Source organism: Fusarium oxysporum, chromosome IX (genome assembly GCF_013085055.1).
Source record: "Fusarium oxysporum Fo47 chromosome IX, complete sequence".
Taxonomy (NCBI): Eukaryota; Fungi; Ascomycota; class Sordariomycetes; order Hypocreales; family Nectriaceae; genus Fusarium; species Fusarium oxysporum.
The window spans coordinates 222852-240629 of NC_072848.1; the positions used below are offsets into that span (position 1 = coordinate 222852).

A 17778-nucleotide genomic window follows, 5' to 3' on the forward strand; every position below is an offset into this window, starting at 1 on the left:
GATCGCAGAGGTAAGACAGCAAGGTGACAAGGTGGTGAAACATGACGGGCCGAGAGTTCCATCAGGCAGGGCAAGCAAATCAAGGAATGATTATAGCAGAGTGCAATATATGGATTCGTACTAATAGCTGGTATAAGCTTGCTAAATACAGCAGATGCTATAAGTAAGGTATATTATTTAAATTCTCTTATATAAATTTAGTTATTAATAGGCTATTAATATAGATTAATACTATTAAAGTATTACTTAAGGTTTTACCAACTATTAGAACTAAATAAAGCAATGCCACGGCCCCACAAGTTTTCAGTACGCCGTCATGTGCCAAATCTCACACAGCGGGGTAAGTGATAAAATTTCCCTCATACTACTCCGTTTAGTTTCATCGAAGCTGATTGTCATATCGAACACTACAATACCACAAAATGTCAGCTTCTGAGGATCCAGATACGCAAACGCCGCCTAGAGACGAGACCGAATTATGCAGCCGCCCAACGCATCGTTTGCAGGAGATTAAAGTCGGAGATAACGGCGTCCAGCTCTTGGTATCAACAAAAGACCACCTCTATGACGCTAAAGACGTTGGAGCTGGAGTCAACTCTTATCAAGTTATTGGTTCTTGGGAAGACAGCTCAGTCCAGGAACTCACCAAGATCTTGAACCAACGCCAAGCCATTACAAATCGGCAGTCACCCGCATACGCTGAAGCATCTCGGTTTGAGAAACATGGGGCAGGAAAGTCTCTGGCAGAGGCTGGTCGAGAGCAACACAATAGGGCTGTGGACAGGCCACAGAGGAGCGAATAGAACTATCTTGTTGATTGCGTATACCCTGCACTTACGCATCCCTCGTCTACCGTGCCTTCATTGCGTACATATTGCCGCTGGTTCTGGGATCTCAGCACATCGTTGAGACTACCCTCTGAAACAGACCCAAAGAATTGAATGGATCCATGACCGGCCCTAGCTCCCTTGATGTTAAATAGGTCCCCTAGTGTAGACACGCATATTTGCTTTCCATCGTTCCCGACGCTGATATCTTCAACCACGTGGACCCGTCCTGAGGATGCCCATTGCGATGCCCGGTCACAGACACTTAAACACTGTTTCGTGCTTTCCAACTCATTTTGAAGTGTCTCGCGATTCGCACCAGGATCGATTTTCTGATTCAAATCTTGTACCAAGGACCTAAGCCGAAGATTCTCTTCAGTATTATCACGGTGCGATTCGAGGCGGTCGATGGTGTCCGAGAGATTGTAGCTGCATGTCTTGAGCGTGGAAATAGTGAGGGAATCAGCAAGTGTCATGTTGCCAGCTGAGATAGACATGACAGCAGCATTCGAGGCAGACCCAGTAAAAACGGGTTGAAAACTCATTCCATTGATTTCTTCAAGGAGATGTTTCAAATACTCAAGGCATCGTTCTGTACTTTCTTTTTCGTTTTCGAATTTCCGGAGATTGGCCTGGCCTTCAGCAGCTTCGGCCGTGGCGCCTTGAGATACTATGTCTTGCAATTTGGAGTCGATGTCTTTCAGATGCTTCTCCAGATCAAGCTTAGTGTCGCAAATCAAGTTTTTGTAGTCGTTCAGAACTTGAAGGGTAACCTTGGAGGAGCGCCTAGAAGCAAGTTAGCGAAACCTTTTCACTTGGGGCGAGCAACTAACAAGTTGGCGTCAGCTAGCGCTATAGTTATCGTCCCTTTGTAACCGGCTAAGAGTTCTTTGAAAGAAACAATATCGCCATTCATGTACATTAACTTGGCCCAATCTCTCAAGCTTGTTCTTGTCTCTGCTCGAGTGCGCCTGCTGTTCTGCTCGATCAGGGTTTGGAAATCTACACACGCCTGTCGGCACTGAATGAGGGGAACTTTGAGCGGTAAGAACGCGGTCTCGTCGGAACGCACATGATCTTGCAGCGGACTGAGAACTGATTCAAGACCTTTGAGTTCGCGAACAAGATCTAAAACTGCAGTTCGATGGTTTCGGAAGCTTTGGATAGTCTCATAGAGTATTTTGCTTGATTGCAGTGTAGCGGTGACAACGGCGATTAGTCCTGACGCTACACTGAGCGGATCACCCATGATGAGTCACTGCTTCGCGCGTGAGGCCTAATTCCCAAAAATGTTAAGTACAGATGCGATAAAAAGTACTTTTTCTTTAATGCTTTCAATTTTGGCCATAAAACAAACTGAGCTAGGCTGAGGCATAAAGAAGCATCGGGCTTTCATAAGCGGGGTAAATAAGAGGCGTAGATCCTATAAGCTCCACACTCTCTGGCGAGTATTAGGAGCAGGTTTAGGTAGTAAGATTTTAATTAGGTCTGTTATCTCAGAGAGTGGCCTATATAGTAAATATAATTAAAACTAAAAATAACTTACGAAGTAAAAACAGAAAAAAATAATATGTTAATATTAATAGCATGTAACTATTTAAAATAGTAATAAAATATCTTGTTTTTATACCTCAAGCTAGTATAAATAAACCAGGTCAGGTCTATTATATCCTGCACTGCTTACATCTACTCCTCTGAAATATACATGGGCCTATAAGGCTACTTGCACTATAATATAAACCGTATATGCAATATATATTGCTGCTCCTTCCACCACTTTAGAATATTTATCTAACCAATGTTGGGTGTTTTAAAGCAAAAGAGCGTAGATCAGCGAGCCGCTGCATGAGGAACCTGCAATAGATACTATGTGTAACACATCTACTCATTCATTGTATTGTAGAGGATACTGATATAGAACTTCGTGAGGTAGGGCTCCAATATCATTAGTTTCAAGATAGACTTTCTTATCCATGGGAGATCTCTATCACAAGGTGACGCAATTTCAGTCCATACACTCTTGGACCGCCGCGCTGGGATATACAGGGCACACGTGCATCTCGTCTCCGTCATAGTCGCCTGCGAAGGACTTCAAAATGTATTAAGATATTCCCATGCAAGGTTTGTCCCAGAACCCGATTCTCATGTATTGTAGGGACCTCGGAGATAATACAGGAGGTCTCACTACAACAGCGTAGTCTCTATGCTACGCGTGTCGTCCTGTATTTGAAGTCGTTTTCTTGGAATTAGGGAACGGTCCATTTAGATTTAATTTAATCAGGTATGGCTATCCAGTAGAAGTCGTAGTCCTACTAGGGGTGACTATCATCCTCAGACTTCCATCTGCATGACCGTTGAGGATACCGTTGCGGATTCTCCCACCCGTATCTTCATGGAACCCTTGAGTATCTTATACCTCTCCTCAGGAAACTTACCCTTACCGTTAAGCGCCACTTTGTCTGATTTTGCCGCATCATCGGTCACTATGCCCATACTTACGGCCAGGGACTGCATGGGAAGCATTCTACCAGATAGTCTGACACACCCAGACGACCTGAACAGTCCTGGTCCGGATTGATGTGATACCCAGCTTTATATTCTGATATGTTGTTCACCTCGCACCTAAGAACATTTTCCATATGCATCTTTGAATGACCAATACCGGGAACAATCCATATGTCGGACGGGTCTGACCCATCGTAGGCCAATCTATTGACGTTGAAAGGTTCCATTGTTGATATGCTCTGCAATCACGTTGCATGACTTATATGCCATATAAAACATGGGAAAGATAGACAACTATATAATTATATCCCCTCCTACTGGTGGTAAGCGTAAGGTAGATTATCTTATTCCAGACATTCACCTAAGCCATTCTACACATATGTATTCACAGGGAATACAACGTTTTATAAATGGATATGCATTTGTGCTAAATTCATCCTAAATATTCAGAAGGGGCAAAGTAGAGCACTGGACTGTATCGCTATGCACCACGCACGTTCTAAAGGGAATATAATCTATCGGAGTTCGTAATGTCGTTGACTTAGCCCCATTTCTAAAGCAAAGCCCGAGGTATCAACGTCCTCTCGCACATAAGAATGGCTTCCTTCGACCCCTTCTATCGAATCTTCGAAATATTTCCTTAACAGGTCTCGAAATTGAACCATTCTTGGATGTGTCGCTCTGATGAGTGAGGACAGCGACTAGTGACTAGTGAGATGCTGACGTAGATCCGGTGGCTGTCATACGACTAGAGGCGACAGGAGCAATAATGTTGGTCCAAATGTTATATTTCAAGGCTTCCGTGGTGAGGGTCACGCCGAGATCAATCATGCCGGCCTTGGCAGCGAGTAAGACCGAGACACAGCTCTGATTTTACCAATTGAGCTTGCAGATCTGTATCAACTGGGCAGGCATTTTGATATAATGTGTAAGTTGTGAGCGAGATGTCTGATTTGCAGTTGAGACCGGTGGCTGAAAGCTTATGTCACCACATCGAACCTAGAGCTTGTGAATACGTTCAATCGTGCTTTTCTGCAATTGGCGACTCGTTGGCTTCTGACTGTCCTCATATCCGACCCCCAAGGCAAGGCTCAAGCCCTGGCTCACACTTTGGAGGTTACTTCAAGTTGAGTCTGAACGCGACACTCAATTTTCTATCACTATATAAAGCCTGCTTTTTGTCTACCTCCAAGCCTACTGCTAATTTCCACTCATATCCTAATATATCATTCTCCGTGATCTCGCATCAGCCAGAGAAGAAGAGTTTCAATCGTGCATCATCCCCCTGCTGCCGGATCACCTCTTGAGGCAAGCTTCCCCAGCTTACAGAATGTAGGTCTGTTCAAGCGTCACAGAAAGGGCCCCGCTGCCCCGACACGAAATCTTGTCTGAGATTCGTGTTCAACTGGAATCATATCATCGACGAGATGTATATGAGCCCTCCACCGGAACCGCCTTCCAACCCTGCCCATTCGCCCCTAACGCCTGTTCTGAACTCGGTCACAAAAGGGTCAAGGATATATCAATAAATCATGCGGAGGATTGTTGCAACAAGACCGTGCCGATATACATCGTTCCAGGTGTCGGGGGTCACATGGCACTGCGCTGCGCTCTACATAACTGGCTATACAACAAATGGTATCAACCATATCGGAATGATATCGAGTATCACCAATTCATCGCGAAGCTATTTTATCCTTGCAGACCTCCTCCCGATATGTCTCCAGTATCACTGGTCACGCTAATAAACGAGCTGCATGGGAGAATCTGCGACCAAGTAGCGACATATTAACGAGAGGTCGTGACTCTTCCCCCACAGTCCACATTTGGGGTCCCAGGCTTTGGAGATCAGGAGTTTTTGATCCTGCAGCCACTATTCAAGGCAGTAACAATCATTCTTTCTGGGGGCGACTTCAACGTTCGTGTAACAGATATGGGAAAGTTGCAAGTTCTCATTACCCTCACCGGTAAAGACAGCGGGCTAAGTCAACAGCTGAACTTCAAATCCATCAGTCACCATGTTACAAATTTCATATCGGATACAGCAGTCCAGGTGCCTCTGCATGTAGCCATTGACTTTATCACCGCCCACAATCAACGCGAAATTGCTGCATTTGGCCCCCAGCCTGACCCTCTCAAGTCAACGCTGGGATTTCGAAACGGCTATCTGTACCTCCTGAAGACTTGCCTGTTGTTGTGAGCTCTCTTGGCGGGGGAGATGAACCAATGGAGGGGCCAAGCTCAACTTGGGTTGATACTCCGATTCATACTGGGTGGCCTAGAGTCAACGCCTTCGATGATGAGAGGGTCTATCAGTGGGAAGAGAAACGCGAGCGATGGAAGTTGCTTCGAGAAGTCGCTGGTATCAGCCTTAATTATGTCAGGTTTCATCGCCGAAAAAGCAAATAATTAGAAGGCTGATGGAAAATATAACAGAGAGGGTCAGCACAGGCGTATAAAGGTTATTGAATGCTTTAGATAGCATATAAAAGACATGCTCCTTCAACCAACTTATACATCTTCTGCCCTCGGTGCATGATCTGGTTCTAACTAAAAATGGCAAATCTATGTTGATGCTTGAGAATACCGGGGCTGTAGCAGCTTTTTCACAACGCGATCAATTACCTCAGCAGCCCCAAGCACTTTCTCCTCTTCAAGTTTCCGTCCGACGATCTGCAGCCCAACTGGAAGATTCATAGCAGCCATCTCGTCTTTGTCCTTGTTCCAGAGCCCCTGGTTCCATTCATCCTCAGGTCCTCTAGCAGGATACGAGAACGGTGTGTCAACATCCCCCGACTGTATCGTTCCGCCAGGTATAACCATCGCGGTATAGTCAAGAACATTCCACACCTTTGTATAGCCAACCCAGCCGCATCCACCGTGTCGAACAGCGGCATGCGGCATGACGGGCATGAGAAGCACGTCAGCCTTTCTGCCAGTTGCAGACTGGATCGAGTTCCACTTCTCCAGGTAACCTTGCTGGAGATCCAATTTCTTCTTGTTGAGCTTCCAATATTCGTATACCGAAATTGCTTTGCCGCGATTGACAAGGCGTTTGACGTGAGGGATGAATGGCTCTCCAGCCCTTGATATATCTTGGCGGATATCTTCACCACCATCAGCAGTATAAAACATATCCTATTGCAACGTCAGTCAATTAGGTCCCGGGTTCGACGCCGGGAGTATCACCATAGTTCTTATACACTGCTCGTGGAGTTCAGTATTCCACTCCACAATCTCATGACCCTCAAGCTTCAAAGCTTCAACTGCATCTCGCAATGCTCGCGTTATCGGTGGATGTGGACGAACAACACCATCATCCATCAGAACACCGATAGTAAGTGGGCGGTCATGCATTTCTTCATATAAGTGGCCTCGCCAAGGAAGCGGAGCGCAGCGTGCATCGTAATCCCATGGCTTTGACTCGATTAGGCTGTGCATGGCATATTTGATCATGCTCAGGTCCCGTGCCATTGGACCAATTGAAGATGGAACATGTTCCTGACCCTCTGTCGAAACAGGGACGCCTTGGTAAGGTAGTCTTGTGCTCTAGTGATCAATCAGCGGGATATTGGTGATTTCTGTATCAATAGCAACTCACACTCGGCTTCAATCCATATATGCCCATCATGTGGCTAGGAATGCGGATGCTTCCGCCAATATCTGTACCCCATCCGAGCATAGAGGCACCGCAAGAAAGCAGGACAGCCTCACCACCTGTAGAGCCACCTGGTGTGTAATCTTTATTCATGGGATTGGTAGTCAACCCCCAAAGGGGATTCTCCGTCTCGCACCACTAGATACCAGTAAGCCAAGGTGCTTAGTCTGGATTGAGATCAGTCGCCCACCATAATGCTTTGAGGCAAGTTCGATTTTGCGAGAACGATAGCGCCCAGTGATTTGAGCATTTTGACCAGTATGGCATCGTCAGTAGCTGGATTGAAGGACCGTCCAACGTAGCCCAGAGTGCTATCATAGCCCTTAATATTGAATTGGTCCTTGAGAGTAATCACCAAGCCATGTAGGGGTCCTATTGGCTGTTTCTCGCTGATCATGTAGGCATCAAGCTCTTCGGCCTGTTGCAAAGCATCTTCGAAAGCAACTTCTGTAAGACTGGATCAAGATTAGCCCTTGACACATCGTATCCTAGGATGATTCTTACCAATTGGTCTACATTATGTTAATTGTGATTAGAAAAGTATTAATTTTCGCAACGTAGTATCCAAAGACATACCTGTTGATGAACTTGGATCGCCCTATATGAAGATGCATTAAGTATTTGGCACAGCACTTATACTAATATTAATGACGTACCGTTCTATCAATCCTTGCACAACGGTTTTGCATGTCAGCTGCCCTTTAGATATAAGGCTTAAAGTTTGGGTTGTATCGGCAAGCTGGTCGATATCGACATTTTGTAACTCTTTGTACTTCCCAAGTTCCAACAAAGCCTTGGACAAAATGTCACGCTGTTGTTGTTTCTTGCGCTCAACTGTTGACTGCCAAGGCAGAGGCTCGGGATCAATTGAACCAGGAGCCATTGTCCTAACTTGGCAGAGAATTCTCCAATAAGCCACTGAAATCCTTTTGCCGCTATAATAATACGAGTCTTTTTCTGTACTGGAGGGGAGAGGGAGACTGTGATCTGCAGCAACGACCCCATCCTTGGATATACCTTGCCAAACTCCGCGCCTATGCCGATAAAAGTAGATTTTAGTCCAGTCATAAGCCGAATCCAAACCCGAGTCGCCGAGATAGCGATAGCCAAAGGCGGTTGAGAACCGGGAGTGGGGGTGGACTCGGCGCTAGCTTACTGATGATAGAGCCCGACTGATCGAATGATGGTGCTGCTACATTGTCCTCGACAGATGAGACGACCTTTGGCGGAAGACGCCGCAAGAACGTCTTTAAGTCACTGTTAGTAAGAACTATCTTGATTGATATATCCGAGAGGTAAATGCGTTGATGAGATCAATTGTTACACTGTCAAACACCATCGACATCATTCATCATTCAGCAGTACGCATTACACTACTAAAACTTGCCCCACATGGCCATTCCGACAAGCACAAATGGTCACAGCAACGGATGTCAAGATGCCGATGTCCATGATGTCTGCGTTGTTGGAGCTGGCCCATCAGGCCTCATGCTGAGGTGAGCTGCTGAATTAATGTTCGCCTCTTTCCGTACTGATAGTTGCTCTAGTGTTGTGTTGGCAAAGCTTGGTCTATCAGTCAAGGTTATTGATGAGAGGCCCGATCAGACGACCGTCGGTCGTGCTGATGGTATCCAACCCAAGACTATTGAGACTTTGCAAATGCTGCGAATTGGCGATGATCTTGTACAAACAGGTGTCAAGGTTCATGACATCTGCATGTGGCGGGGCTCATCAACAGAAGGACTTCGCCGTACAGGACGTGAAGTCCACTATCCATCTTTAGTGGTAGATGTGCTACATCCATACATCCTTTTGTGCCATCAAGGAATGATGGAAGGCACCTTTATCAACGACCTGCGAAAAAGTGGTGTCGAAGTCACTCGCAGTCACACCTTCAGAGGAGTAACAGACTCTTCCGATCATCTCCAGATCGAATGCGACAAAGACGGTGAAACACGTACAGCTATTCCGGCCAGATACCTAGTTGGCTGTGATGGAGCTCGCTCAGCAGTACGGAACGCCATTCCAGGTGCTGCTTCTCAAGGAACTCCTCATAACTCTGTTTGGGGAGTTTTGGATGGAGAGTTAGATACTGACTTCCCTGACATATGGAGCAAGACCGTCATATTTTCCGAGGAACACGGATCAGTTCTTCTTATTCCACGTGAGCGGAACATGACCCGACTTTACATCGAGATGAAGAGTTCGGTCACTTCCAAGGGCCTCGGTCAGGAGTTTGTCATGGAGCAGGCACGTCTTATCATGGCCCCATACACCGTCAACTGGACATCAGTGGAGTGGTTTGGCAACTATCAAGTATCTCAACGCTTTGCAACGCGGTTCTTGGACCCGACTCAGCGGATATTCATTGCTGGAGACGCCAGTCATACGCACAGTCCAAAGGCTGCCCAGGGAATGAACACCAGTGTCCATGACTCTTGGAACTTGGGCTGGAAGCTCAACCTTGCTGCACGTGGTTTCGCCAAAGATGGTATACTTCTACAATCTTACGAGCAAGAGCGGAAGAAGATTGCGGAGGATCTCATCAACTTTGACTTTGAACACGCTAATGAGATCGCTGGAGGTGACTCCAAAAGACTCGCTGAGAACTTCCGCAAGAACACACGCTTTATTTCGGGAGTGGGGGTTGAGTATGGTCCCAATGAGCTGAATCATCCTCTAGATTCTGTTCCTGGTGGCGATGCTAAGCCTGGCTGCAATCTCCCGCAAGCAAAGGTTACACGCTACATAGACGCTTGTCCAGTTGATGTTCAGCTCGATGTCCCGGTTCTTGGCCAGTTCCGAGTCTATGTAGTCGCTCCGAACCTTACAGGGCGTCAAGAGAGTGGCTTCATCAAAGCGTTTGATGAGTCTATCTCGACACCGACCTCGTTCGTATTCCAGCTTGGCAAGTCAACGCAGACTTCATACCAACAAAAGCCTCGTGCCAACCGAGCCGATGATGTTTACGTGCGACCAGAACGGTACACGCGAGTCAACCAATTAATAACATTCGCTCTTCTCAGTAAGTAAAATCTATTCCATCGCCACTCTATCACAACTACTAACTCTCGGAATCTTTACAGCCTCTACAGATAAGAACGACTTTGAGCTCTCAGACCTGCCTCCCACATTTTCAAAGAGTAGGTGGACGGTGTATCTTGATGACGCGGCGCATTTAGATACCAAGCGAACCTCGTGTACAGAGAAGTGGCTTGGCTCTGTCGATAGTGGAGAGGTCGCAATTCTTGTAGTTAGACCGGATGGTTATGTTGGTGCCATTCGGCGTATCAAGAATGCTAGTGTTGAGGAGGGTGCAGCGGCGGCGAGTTGGCTCGATTCGTACTTTGGAGGATTTTTGCAGATTCCTTCTGTTTGAACGTGGATGAAATAGGAAGTCACTTGATGAAATACTGTATTAATTATCTTGTGCTGTGAGGCAATGTGTACACGAGATTTCGCACCGGAAACTCCTCTATTGAAGTTTGGATAATACGTACTAATCATCCGTTCAGATTGCAAGCAACATTTCATAAATTCTATATTTTAATCATGGCACTTTGGGGAGCCAAATGTTCGATTGTCCAAGTCATACATGCTCGCATTGCAGAAGGGAGATTAGTACAACTCACCACTGGTACAGGGCCTTCATCGCGTCCAGGTCCAGACTCACCGATGAGTATTGGATCACTCGTTATTGGTTTCTGAAGTCCTCTACATTACCAATATCCGAGTTCCCCGAGTCAACCAAACCATGTCGATAGAGAGCCAGGTCTCGACCACTGATAGCGGGCACCAATTATCTGATCAGATTAACCCCATTTATCCCAAATCTCATGGTTTAAACTCTGAAGCAGCAGGTATAATCCGGGGAAAGTGGGGGTTTGGATGTCAGCAGGGTGAGTTGGAACCGATAAGATAGGTAGATAGCCGTAGCGTTGTATACGCGTTGTCTTGGCGTGGTCCTTCTGCTGGTCTAGCGGATGGTAAGGTTACGGCCGGGTTCAGGGTGTGCATTGACTCGTAGCAGCGATTAGTTATCTTGTCTATCTCTCTCACGCCACAAAAGGGGATCACTTGTGTCTCTCTCCGGTGTCTCATGTGTGATAAATACATGAGTCGATACCGGTTGATGTTCCCAGTCTTCAACCTCTCACCTTCAACGTCCTGGCTCCTTCTCACAAACCATCATCATGGCTTCGAACAATGCAGAAGATATTGCCGAGAAGGCCACTGGAGCTAAGCTTCAACACAGTCCAAGTGCAACTTCTTACCGTCTCGGCGATCACAAACCTGTTGAGGACAGTGCTGTTCGCGATTTCTACGGGAGTGCTGTCAACGAGTCGTATCGGTTAAAGTCTGAACTTGTTGCCCGCCATCTCTCAGAGATTGGTACTGGAAAGTAAGCACTAGACAATATGCATGATCAAGAACGTGGATGCTAATAACAACTCTTCTAGATTCCAATGGATCCTCTTCGTCGTCAACGGTTGTGGCTGGATGGTCGATAACTTCTGGTCCCAAGGCATCACCGCCGTTCGTCCCCCGATCATGAACGAATTCGACGACATAACAAGAATCAGCTTCAGTTCAGTGGCTTACTACGTTGGCCTGATTGTTGGAGCCTTCTTTTGGGGAACCGCAGCCGATGTTATTGGCCGCAAGCCTGCTTTCAACTCTACCATCTTCATCGGAGCAATCTTTGCTTGTGCAGTTGCTGGAGCTCAGGACTTCATCACCTTTTGCTCTCTCTGGGCTGTTATTGGTACCGCAGCTGGAGGCAACGTCCCAGTTGACAGTATTGTTTTCCTTGAGTTCGTCCCACAGAGTCATCAGTGGTTGCTCGTCACATTGTCTGCCTGGTGGAACCTTGGACAGCTTATCGTGTCTCTTCTTTCATGGGTCTTCCTCGCAAACTTTGCTTGCAGCAGCCCGGAGGGATGCCGCAGACAGGATAACATGGGATGGTAAGTCGTTCACTCCCGGACACTTCTGATTCATTGGACTAACAAGACGACCTCTCCAGGCGGTACGTCATGATTACTCTCGGTGGCATCGCTCTTCTCCTTGCCTTGGTTAGACTCTTCGTCTTCAAGATCCCCGAGTCGCCCAAATATCTCCTCTCCAAGGGACGCGACGCAGAGGCTGTCGAATCGGTCAACTACATCGCTCGTTATAACGGCAAGCCTGAGACCCTGACACTCGAGATGATGCAAGATATCGACCGCCAAATCTACTCGTCTGCGGTGGTCTCATCTACCGGCGAACAGGTCCACGCCATTCCTGATCAGACCGAGAAGAAACTTTCTATGAAAGACATTCTCAGAGAGAACTTCAAGGACTTCAACATGAGCAGTTATCGCTCGCTCTTCGCCGGCCGCAAGATGGCTCAGCACAGTGCAGTCACGTTCTTGATCTGGCTTACCATTGGAATCGCCTACCCGCTGTACTTTGCCTTCATCACTTCTTATCTTGAGTCCAAGAAGGATTACACTGCTAGCTCGTCGTTCAACCATACATATATGATTTACTGTATTGTTTCAGCTGTCGGCGTCCTCGGCCCAATCTCAGCAGGGTTTTTGGTAGAGACTCGATTCGGCCGCAGGTGGATGATGGCCATCTCTGCCGTTCTCACTGGCGTCTTTCTCTTTGCATACACAGCTGTTGGCACTGAAGCCGCCGATATTGGATTCCAGTGTGCTACAGCTATTCTTGGAAACTTTGGTAAGTCTCTCTTCTGGCCATTCTGTCATCTCAACACTAACAAGTCTTGCAGAGTACGCGGTCATGTTTGCCTTTACTCCAGAGTCTTTTCCTGGACCGGTACGAGGCACTGGTACTGGTATTGCAGCTACACTTCTCAGACTTGGTGGTCTTGTGGCATCTTTTATCTCGACATATTCTGGGTTTTCAGTCGTCCCCATTTACGCGAGTGCGGCGCTTTGGATCGTGGTCGGCTTCTTCTGTGTTGGTCTTCCTTACGAAACACATGGACATGCCTCTCTCTAGAGTCAGGATTGTGGTATTTGTTTGAGAGAACAGGCATCATATTTTAAGTAGTAAATATTTTCCATCAATGTGTGTTTAAACTATACTTTGACGCAGAACAGGATGTGTTGTCTTATAAATTTTTGTTGCTCCTTTTCTTTTCGACACCTTAAGATCGTGAGATTTCAACGGTAATCTTCTACATTCGAGTTCTATCTCGGCTATTGATTCTAAATAATTAGGAAAGATAACTCCTATCTGAATTGCTCTCGGGGTCTTTGTCAATCTCTTGATTGAGTACTCGAAGGGTTCACCAGAATCCGTAATCTTAGTTTCCCATGTCGACTCATACTTAATCCCCTGGCGTTGTTTTTAATGAGAGTAGATAGATGGCTTTTGGCATCACTTTAAAACTTGAAATTGTTACAAATCAATACATCGATCTCGGCCGCGGAAATCAATTGCTTGATCTGTAAGCAAACCACAGTCCCCAAGACAGCTGTTACACGTCTGGCTCATCATGTCTCGGCCAAAAACTCGAAACCCACGAACCTTACCCGGGAGCGATAAAAATGGTTGACCCATAGAGGCTAGAAGGCAGCCTATCGGATGTCCCAGTCGTTCCGCATCAATGCTAACCCTACTTTGTCTTAGCAGTCTTTAACTTTCCGATCCTGGTCAAACCCACCCCCATTCTTGATCTCCCCTGTCGTGCTGCGCCTTATCAGTGGCCAACAAGAAAGACGGCTGACTCCTCGCATCTCCATCTCCACTTTCATCGTTCAAAGGTGGGGGATGGGGTACCAAGAGTCCATGGGTAGTTGCAATCGAAAGGTAAAAGTGAAACAAAATGTACAAGGACAAAATACATCGGCTACTAAAGCTTCAGCATCCATAGCTGCTTGAGTGATCAAATCCAAGCGCAGTCAGACAGCTTTCAACCCTACCACCAGATTCAAGGTTATTGATACCTCGTCATTCTCTCTCTCCTGATCTTTCTCCGCTACCTTTAGACAAAGATGCCCATCGCAGTTACACCGCCAGCGGCGCACGCCGCGCTGAAGGACACTGTCATGTTCTCTCCCTTGAAGCTTGGCAAGCTGAACTTGAAGCACCGAATTGTGCAGGTACGCAGTAAAAGTCAATTATTGAGCCCCAAAGAACAACCTAACGACATCCTTCCAGGCACCCAACACTCGCATGCGAAGTGAATTCGAGTCGCGTGGAGTTTATGTCCCTGGCCCTCGTATGGTGAAGTACTACAGCGATCGCTCCAGTGACGGCGGTCTTCAGATCACTGAGGCGACCGACATTGCCCTGAACGCTAGTGCTTACCCTGGTGTTCCTGGCGTCTTTACCGACTCCCAATTACAGGGATGGAAGAAGGTAACGGATGCTGTCCATGCCAAGGGCGGTTTTATCTTCACTCAGCTGTGGCACACTGGACGGGCGTCTTGTAGTGCGCAGCGAGGTGGTGAGAGGGCTGTCTCCTCTGGTGATCAGCCCATGCCGGGTACATATCTGGATGGCACTGATACCAAGGATGACCCGCCTCGAGCTTTGACAGTGGACGAGATCCATAGCATTACTGCCGAATGGGCAGCTGCCGCTAAGCGAGCTGTTGAAGTTGCTGGGTTCGATGGTATTGAGATTCATGGTATGTACACATCCATCTGTACTTCTGCCTCTCGCTAACTGTTAGGATCAGGTGCCAATGGCTATCTTCTTGAGCAGTTCCTTCATGACAATATCAACAACCGAGCTGACGAATATGGTGGCTCTGTCGAGAACCGATGCAGATTCCTCCTCGAGGTCCTCACTGCATGCTGTGATGCTATCGGTGCTGACAAGGTCGGTCTTCGACTTTCGCCTTACAACTACTTCCAGGGCACTAAGGACAGTGACCCCAATGCTCACTGGTCTTACCTCTGCGGCCAGATCGCCAGTCTTCCAGACAACCACAAGCCTGTTTATGTGCATATGTAAGTAAACCTCCACCATCGAACCGCCATCAACATGACTGACAATTAATAGGATTGAGCCCCGTTTCGACGAAGTTCTCGACGAGCAACAAAAGCTCGCTGCACTTGCCAATGGCAGCAGTAAAGATGGCGCTGCTGTTGAAGTTGGCAAGCAGGCAAACTCGCTCAACATATTCCGCAACATTCTCAAGCCTTCTGGAATTGTATTTTTGGCTTGCGGAAACTTCAACCGGGATAACGCTCCTACCAAGATTAAGAGTCATGAGGCTGATTTGGTTGCCATGGGTCGACACTTTATTGCCAACCCTGACTTGGCTGAGAGATTACAAAATGGCTGGCCCCTCAACGCCTATGACCGCAACACATTTTACGGTGCTGATCCTCCGGAGAAGGGTTACAATGATTATCCTTTTTACAACCCTTCACAAGAGGTGAAGAGTGAAGCGTGAAGTGGGAGTCTAGCAGCGGAAGACGGTATTATAGACTACATATTGGTATGGGGTTGCTTAGGCATAGCTGAACAAACACTTGACCAAATGGCTTTAATAATATTGAAAGTGATAAAGTAAACCTCATATATCTGAGGGTTTGCTGGTCGTACTATAACTTTGGTTTGGCGTGTAATTTACTCCATGTAAGCTTGAATCGATGCCTGGATCTCTGCAAGTCGTGGAGATCCATCCGCAATCGCCTTGGCATCCGATATAAAGCAGTCAAAGAGTCTATTGAGTTATCCGAAGATAGTTGAAATTTATCTCAATACCCTCTTTACTTAGGATAAAAGTCTCTTGCTTTATGCCATCCTCTAGATTGGTCATTTGGCGACCGTCAAAGGTAGGCATCTTCATGGTAAGGGAAATGAGAGGATCACGGACTCAGGATAATAGGGAATTCGATTGGGAATATGACTTAGGAAAGCACAGGCGACCAATATGGACGCCAAATGTTAGTTAAAGTAGCGAAATGAACGAGGAAAGCGACGTGAGACAATAAGAGATCGATAGTCTGTTAGTAGCAGCAATGGCTGCGATGATCTATAATGGGTTCGGAGTGATCTCGTATCTAGTAGAGCAATAGTTTGGAACTCAGGATGTCAAAGCCAATAACCTATCAATCTTCGAATAGTGCCTGGAGAATGCCGTGTAATCTTTATAAATGTCTTCTTGGCCACTAACAATACCCCAATAAGACAGAGTATAGTGCTTATAATTAGAGACTTGCTCTTAGTGAACCACCACTGGCCTCAGACTCAAGCTGCGAGAACTTCTCATCAACATCCTTCCACATATCATACGTCAATAACCATCTCCCAACTCCATGGTACCTCCAAGGGAAAGGGTCCTCTCCTGTCTCCGAGGACTGCGGTATGATCGGATTCTCTCCACTGAGCCACTCTTCATCCCACTTTCCATATTGCCTGAACCGCTCATCTCGCTGTCTCTGCTCTTCGCCATCGGGAAGGTGATATATCCATTGGTTGTACGTTCCTCTTTGCACAACCATCTCTGTACGTTCTCGTCGACATGCCTCGTAGACAGCGAGAGCTTTCAGCTTTGAGGCTGGTGACTTATCAGTAAGGTTGGCAAGACATAGCCCGAGTACACCACCGTCCTCTAGAGCCATACCGGCACCACTGGCAAGATATGGTAGTGTTGCGTGGACAGAATCACCGAGCATGGTGAGGGCTCCCGAAGGGTGTGACCAAGTTGGGTCGAGGCCAGGACGAATGCATAATCTCCACTTGAGAACAGAGTCGCAGAGGTTTAGCATCTTTCCAATACGAGGGTCCCAATCGGCAAAATGGGCTCTCATCTCTTCGATATTCCCCTTCAAAGTGTTGCCGCTATCGAGTGGGATATCATCTGGCACTAGAAGGACCATGTTGAAGAGCTCTCCTCCCTTCAGCACGTAATTGACTGCATGTTTATCGGGACCGACCCAGTAGTTGACTTGAGGATCCTCCACGAATGGTCTTAGGTCTGGGTCCTTTCTCATCTCGTCTGTCGACAGCAGCAGCCGGTAGGCCAAGTCGCCCGTTAATTGTGGAGGATCGGATCGGCCGAGGAACTGCTCTCTGAGTGAAGAAGCGATGCCATCAGCACCAACTACCAAGTCAGACTCCATCGTTTGACCTCCTTCTAGAAACACAGTTGCGTGGCTGTTGTCGGCCTCTATCTTGTAAGACAAGACTTTAGATCCGCAGAGAATCTTGGCGCCCAGCTCTTGAGCTCTGTCCAGGAGTGCCTTGTGCAAAGTAGCGCGATGGAAATCGAGGAAAGGGTAGCCTCCCGAGGCAGCCGCATAGCCATGGTAGTCCATTTCTGAGAGATGGTTTCCCTTCCATCCGATGAAGTTGCATTTCCTTGGCTTGGTAGCATTCTTGACCAATTCCTTCTCAAGACCCCAGGAGAAGAGAACTCGAGCAGCGTTGGGAAGGACTTGAATACCGGCGCCGACCTCGCCGATTGCTGGTGCAGACTCCAACACTGTGACATCATGGCCGGCGAGACGGACAGCGATTGCAGCACCGAGACCACCAAGTCCAGCTCCTACGATCACCACCTAAATAAACATTAGTTTGAAATGTTTTTGAGATGAAGAACCTTGAACTTACATGAAGTCTGCTCGAGTCGCTTCTCTCCATCACTTCCTGTATCTTGTAGTTGGGCATCTTGACTCTAGGCTGCTGGATCTCAATTGACGATGGGCAGAGGAGATAATATCGAGTAAAAGGACTCTACATCCGTATTAAAGGCCTATGTGACGAGGTCTAGGTCTTGTGGCAAAGCAGACACAAGTAGTGGTGCGATGACTGGTT

The 17778-nt window shown here is 47.2% G+C and overlaps 6 protein-coding genes across 6 annotated transcripts; 3 read left to right on the plus strand and 3 right to left on the minus strand.

Moving 5' to 3' along the window:
• Positions 1-367: 367 nt before the first annotated feature.
• FOBCDRAFT_188826 (uncharacterized protein) lies at positions 368-2076 on the minus strand (the record flags this gene model as incomplete). Its single annotated transcript, XM_054706718.2, has 3 exons — positions 368-774; positions 839-1613; positions 1661-2076. The coding sequence occupies 3 exons, from the start codon at positions 2074-2076 to the stop codon at positions 673-675; spliced, it is 1293 nt and encodes a 430-aa protein (XP_054562693.1). The 3' UTR covers positions 368-672.
• A 3821-nt stretch (positions 2077-5897) lies between these two features.
• FOBCDRAFT_322556 (amidase signature domain-containing protein) lies at positions 5898-7873 on the minus strand (the record flags this gene model as incomplete). Its single annotated transcript, XM_031189348.2, has 7 exons — positions 5898-6470; positions 6522-6881; positions 6934-7128; positions 7181-7445; positions 7495-7502; positions 7567-7588; positions 7647-7873. 7 exons carry the CDS (start codon positions 7871-7873, stop codon positions 5898-5900), a joined length of 1650 nt encoding a protein of 549 aa, XP_031033333.2.
• Positions 7874-8302: 429 nt separating this feature from the next.
• On the plus strand, positions 8303-10442 carry FOBCDRAFT_167294 (FAD binding domain-containing protein). Its single transcript, XM_031189350.3, has 3 exons — positions 8303-8486; positions 8538-10015; positions 10077-10442. Exons 1-3 carry the CDS (start codon positions 8383-8385, stop codon positions 10367-10369), a joined length of 1875 nt encoding a protein of 624 aa, XP_031033335.2. The 5' UTR covers positions 8303-8382; the 3' UTR covers positions 10370-10442.
• Positions 10443-11183: 741 nt separating this feature from the next.
• On the plus strand, positions 11184-13068 carry FOBCDRAFT_252660 (major facilitator superfamily domain-containing protein; the record flags this gene model as incomplete). The annotated part of the gene is made up of 4 exons (XM_031189351.3): positions 11184-11392; positions 11451-11957; positions 12017-12714; positions 12767-13068. The coding sequence occupies 4 exons, from the start codon at positions 11184-11186 to the stop codon at positions 12997-12999; spliced, it is 1647 nt and encodes a 548-aa protein (XP_031033336.2). The 3' UTR covers positions 13000-13068.
• Positions 13069-13838: 770 nt separating this feature from the next.
• FOBCDRAFT_188836 (uncharacterized protein) lies at positions 13839-15496 on the plus strand. Its single transcript, XM_031189352.3, has 4 exons — positions 13839-14105; positions 14164-14635; positions 14687-14960; positions 15013-15496. The coding sequence occupies exons 1-4, from the start codon at positions 13998-14000 to the stop codon at positions 15407-15409; spliced, it is 1251 nt and encodes a 416-aa protein (XP_031033337.2). The 5' UTR covers positions 13839-13997; the 3' UTR covers positions 15410-15496.
• Positions 15497-15987: 491 nt separating this feature from the next.
• On the minus strand, positions 15988-17631 carry FOBCDRAFT_263763 (uncharacterized protein; the record flags this gene model as incomplete). Its single annotated transcript, XM_031189353.3, has 2 exons — positions 15988-17522; positions 17575-17631. 2 exons carry the CDS (start codon positions 17629-17631, stop codon positions 16170-16172), a joined length of 1410 nt encoding a protein of 469 aa, XP_031033338.2. The 3' UTR covers positions 15988-16169.
• Positions 17632-17778: the final 147 nt, after the last annotated feature.

Bases quoted from the DNA above. Each gene is read 5' to 3' on its own strand.
- FOBCDRAFT_167294 (XM_031189350.3), top strand. From the start codon at position 8,383: ATGGCCATTCCGACAAGCACAAATGGTCACAGCAACGGATGTCAAGAT. The intron at 8,487-8,537 runs GTGAGCTGCTGA...TAGTTGCTCTAG, and splicing joins CCATCAGGCCTCATGCTGAG to TGTTGTGTTGGCAAAGCTTG. The intron at 10,016-10,076 runs GTAAGTAAAATC...GAATCTTTACAG, and splicing joins AATAACATTCGCTCTTCTCA to CCTCTACAGATAAGAACGAC.
- FOBCDRAFT_188836 (XM_031189352.3), top strand. From the start codon at position 13,998: ATGCCCATCGCAGTTACACCGCCAGCGGCGCACGCCGCGCTGAAGGAC. The intron at 14,636-14,686 runs GTATGTACACAT...TGTTAGGATCAG, and splicing joins CGATGGTATTGAGATTCATG to GTGCCAATGGCTATCTTCTT. The intron at 14,961-15,012 runs GTAAGTAAACCT...GACAATTAATAG, and splicing joins AAGCCTGTTTATGTGCATAT to GATTGAGCCCCGTTTCGACG.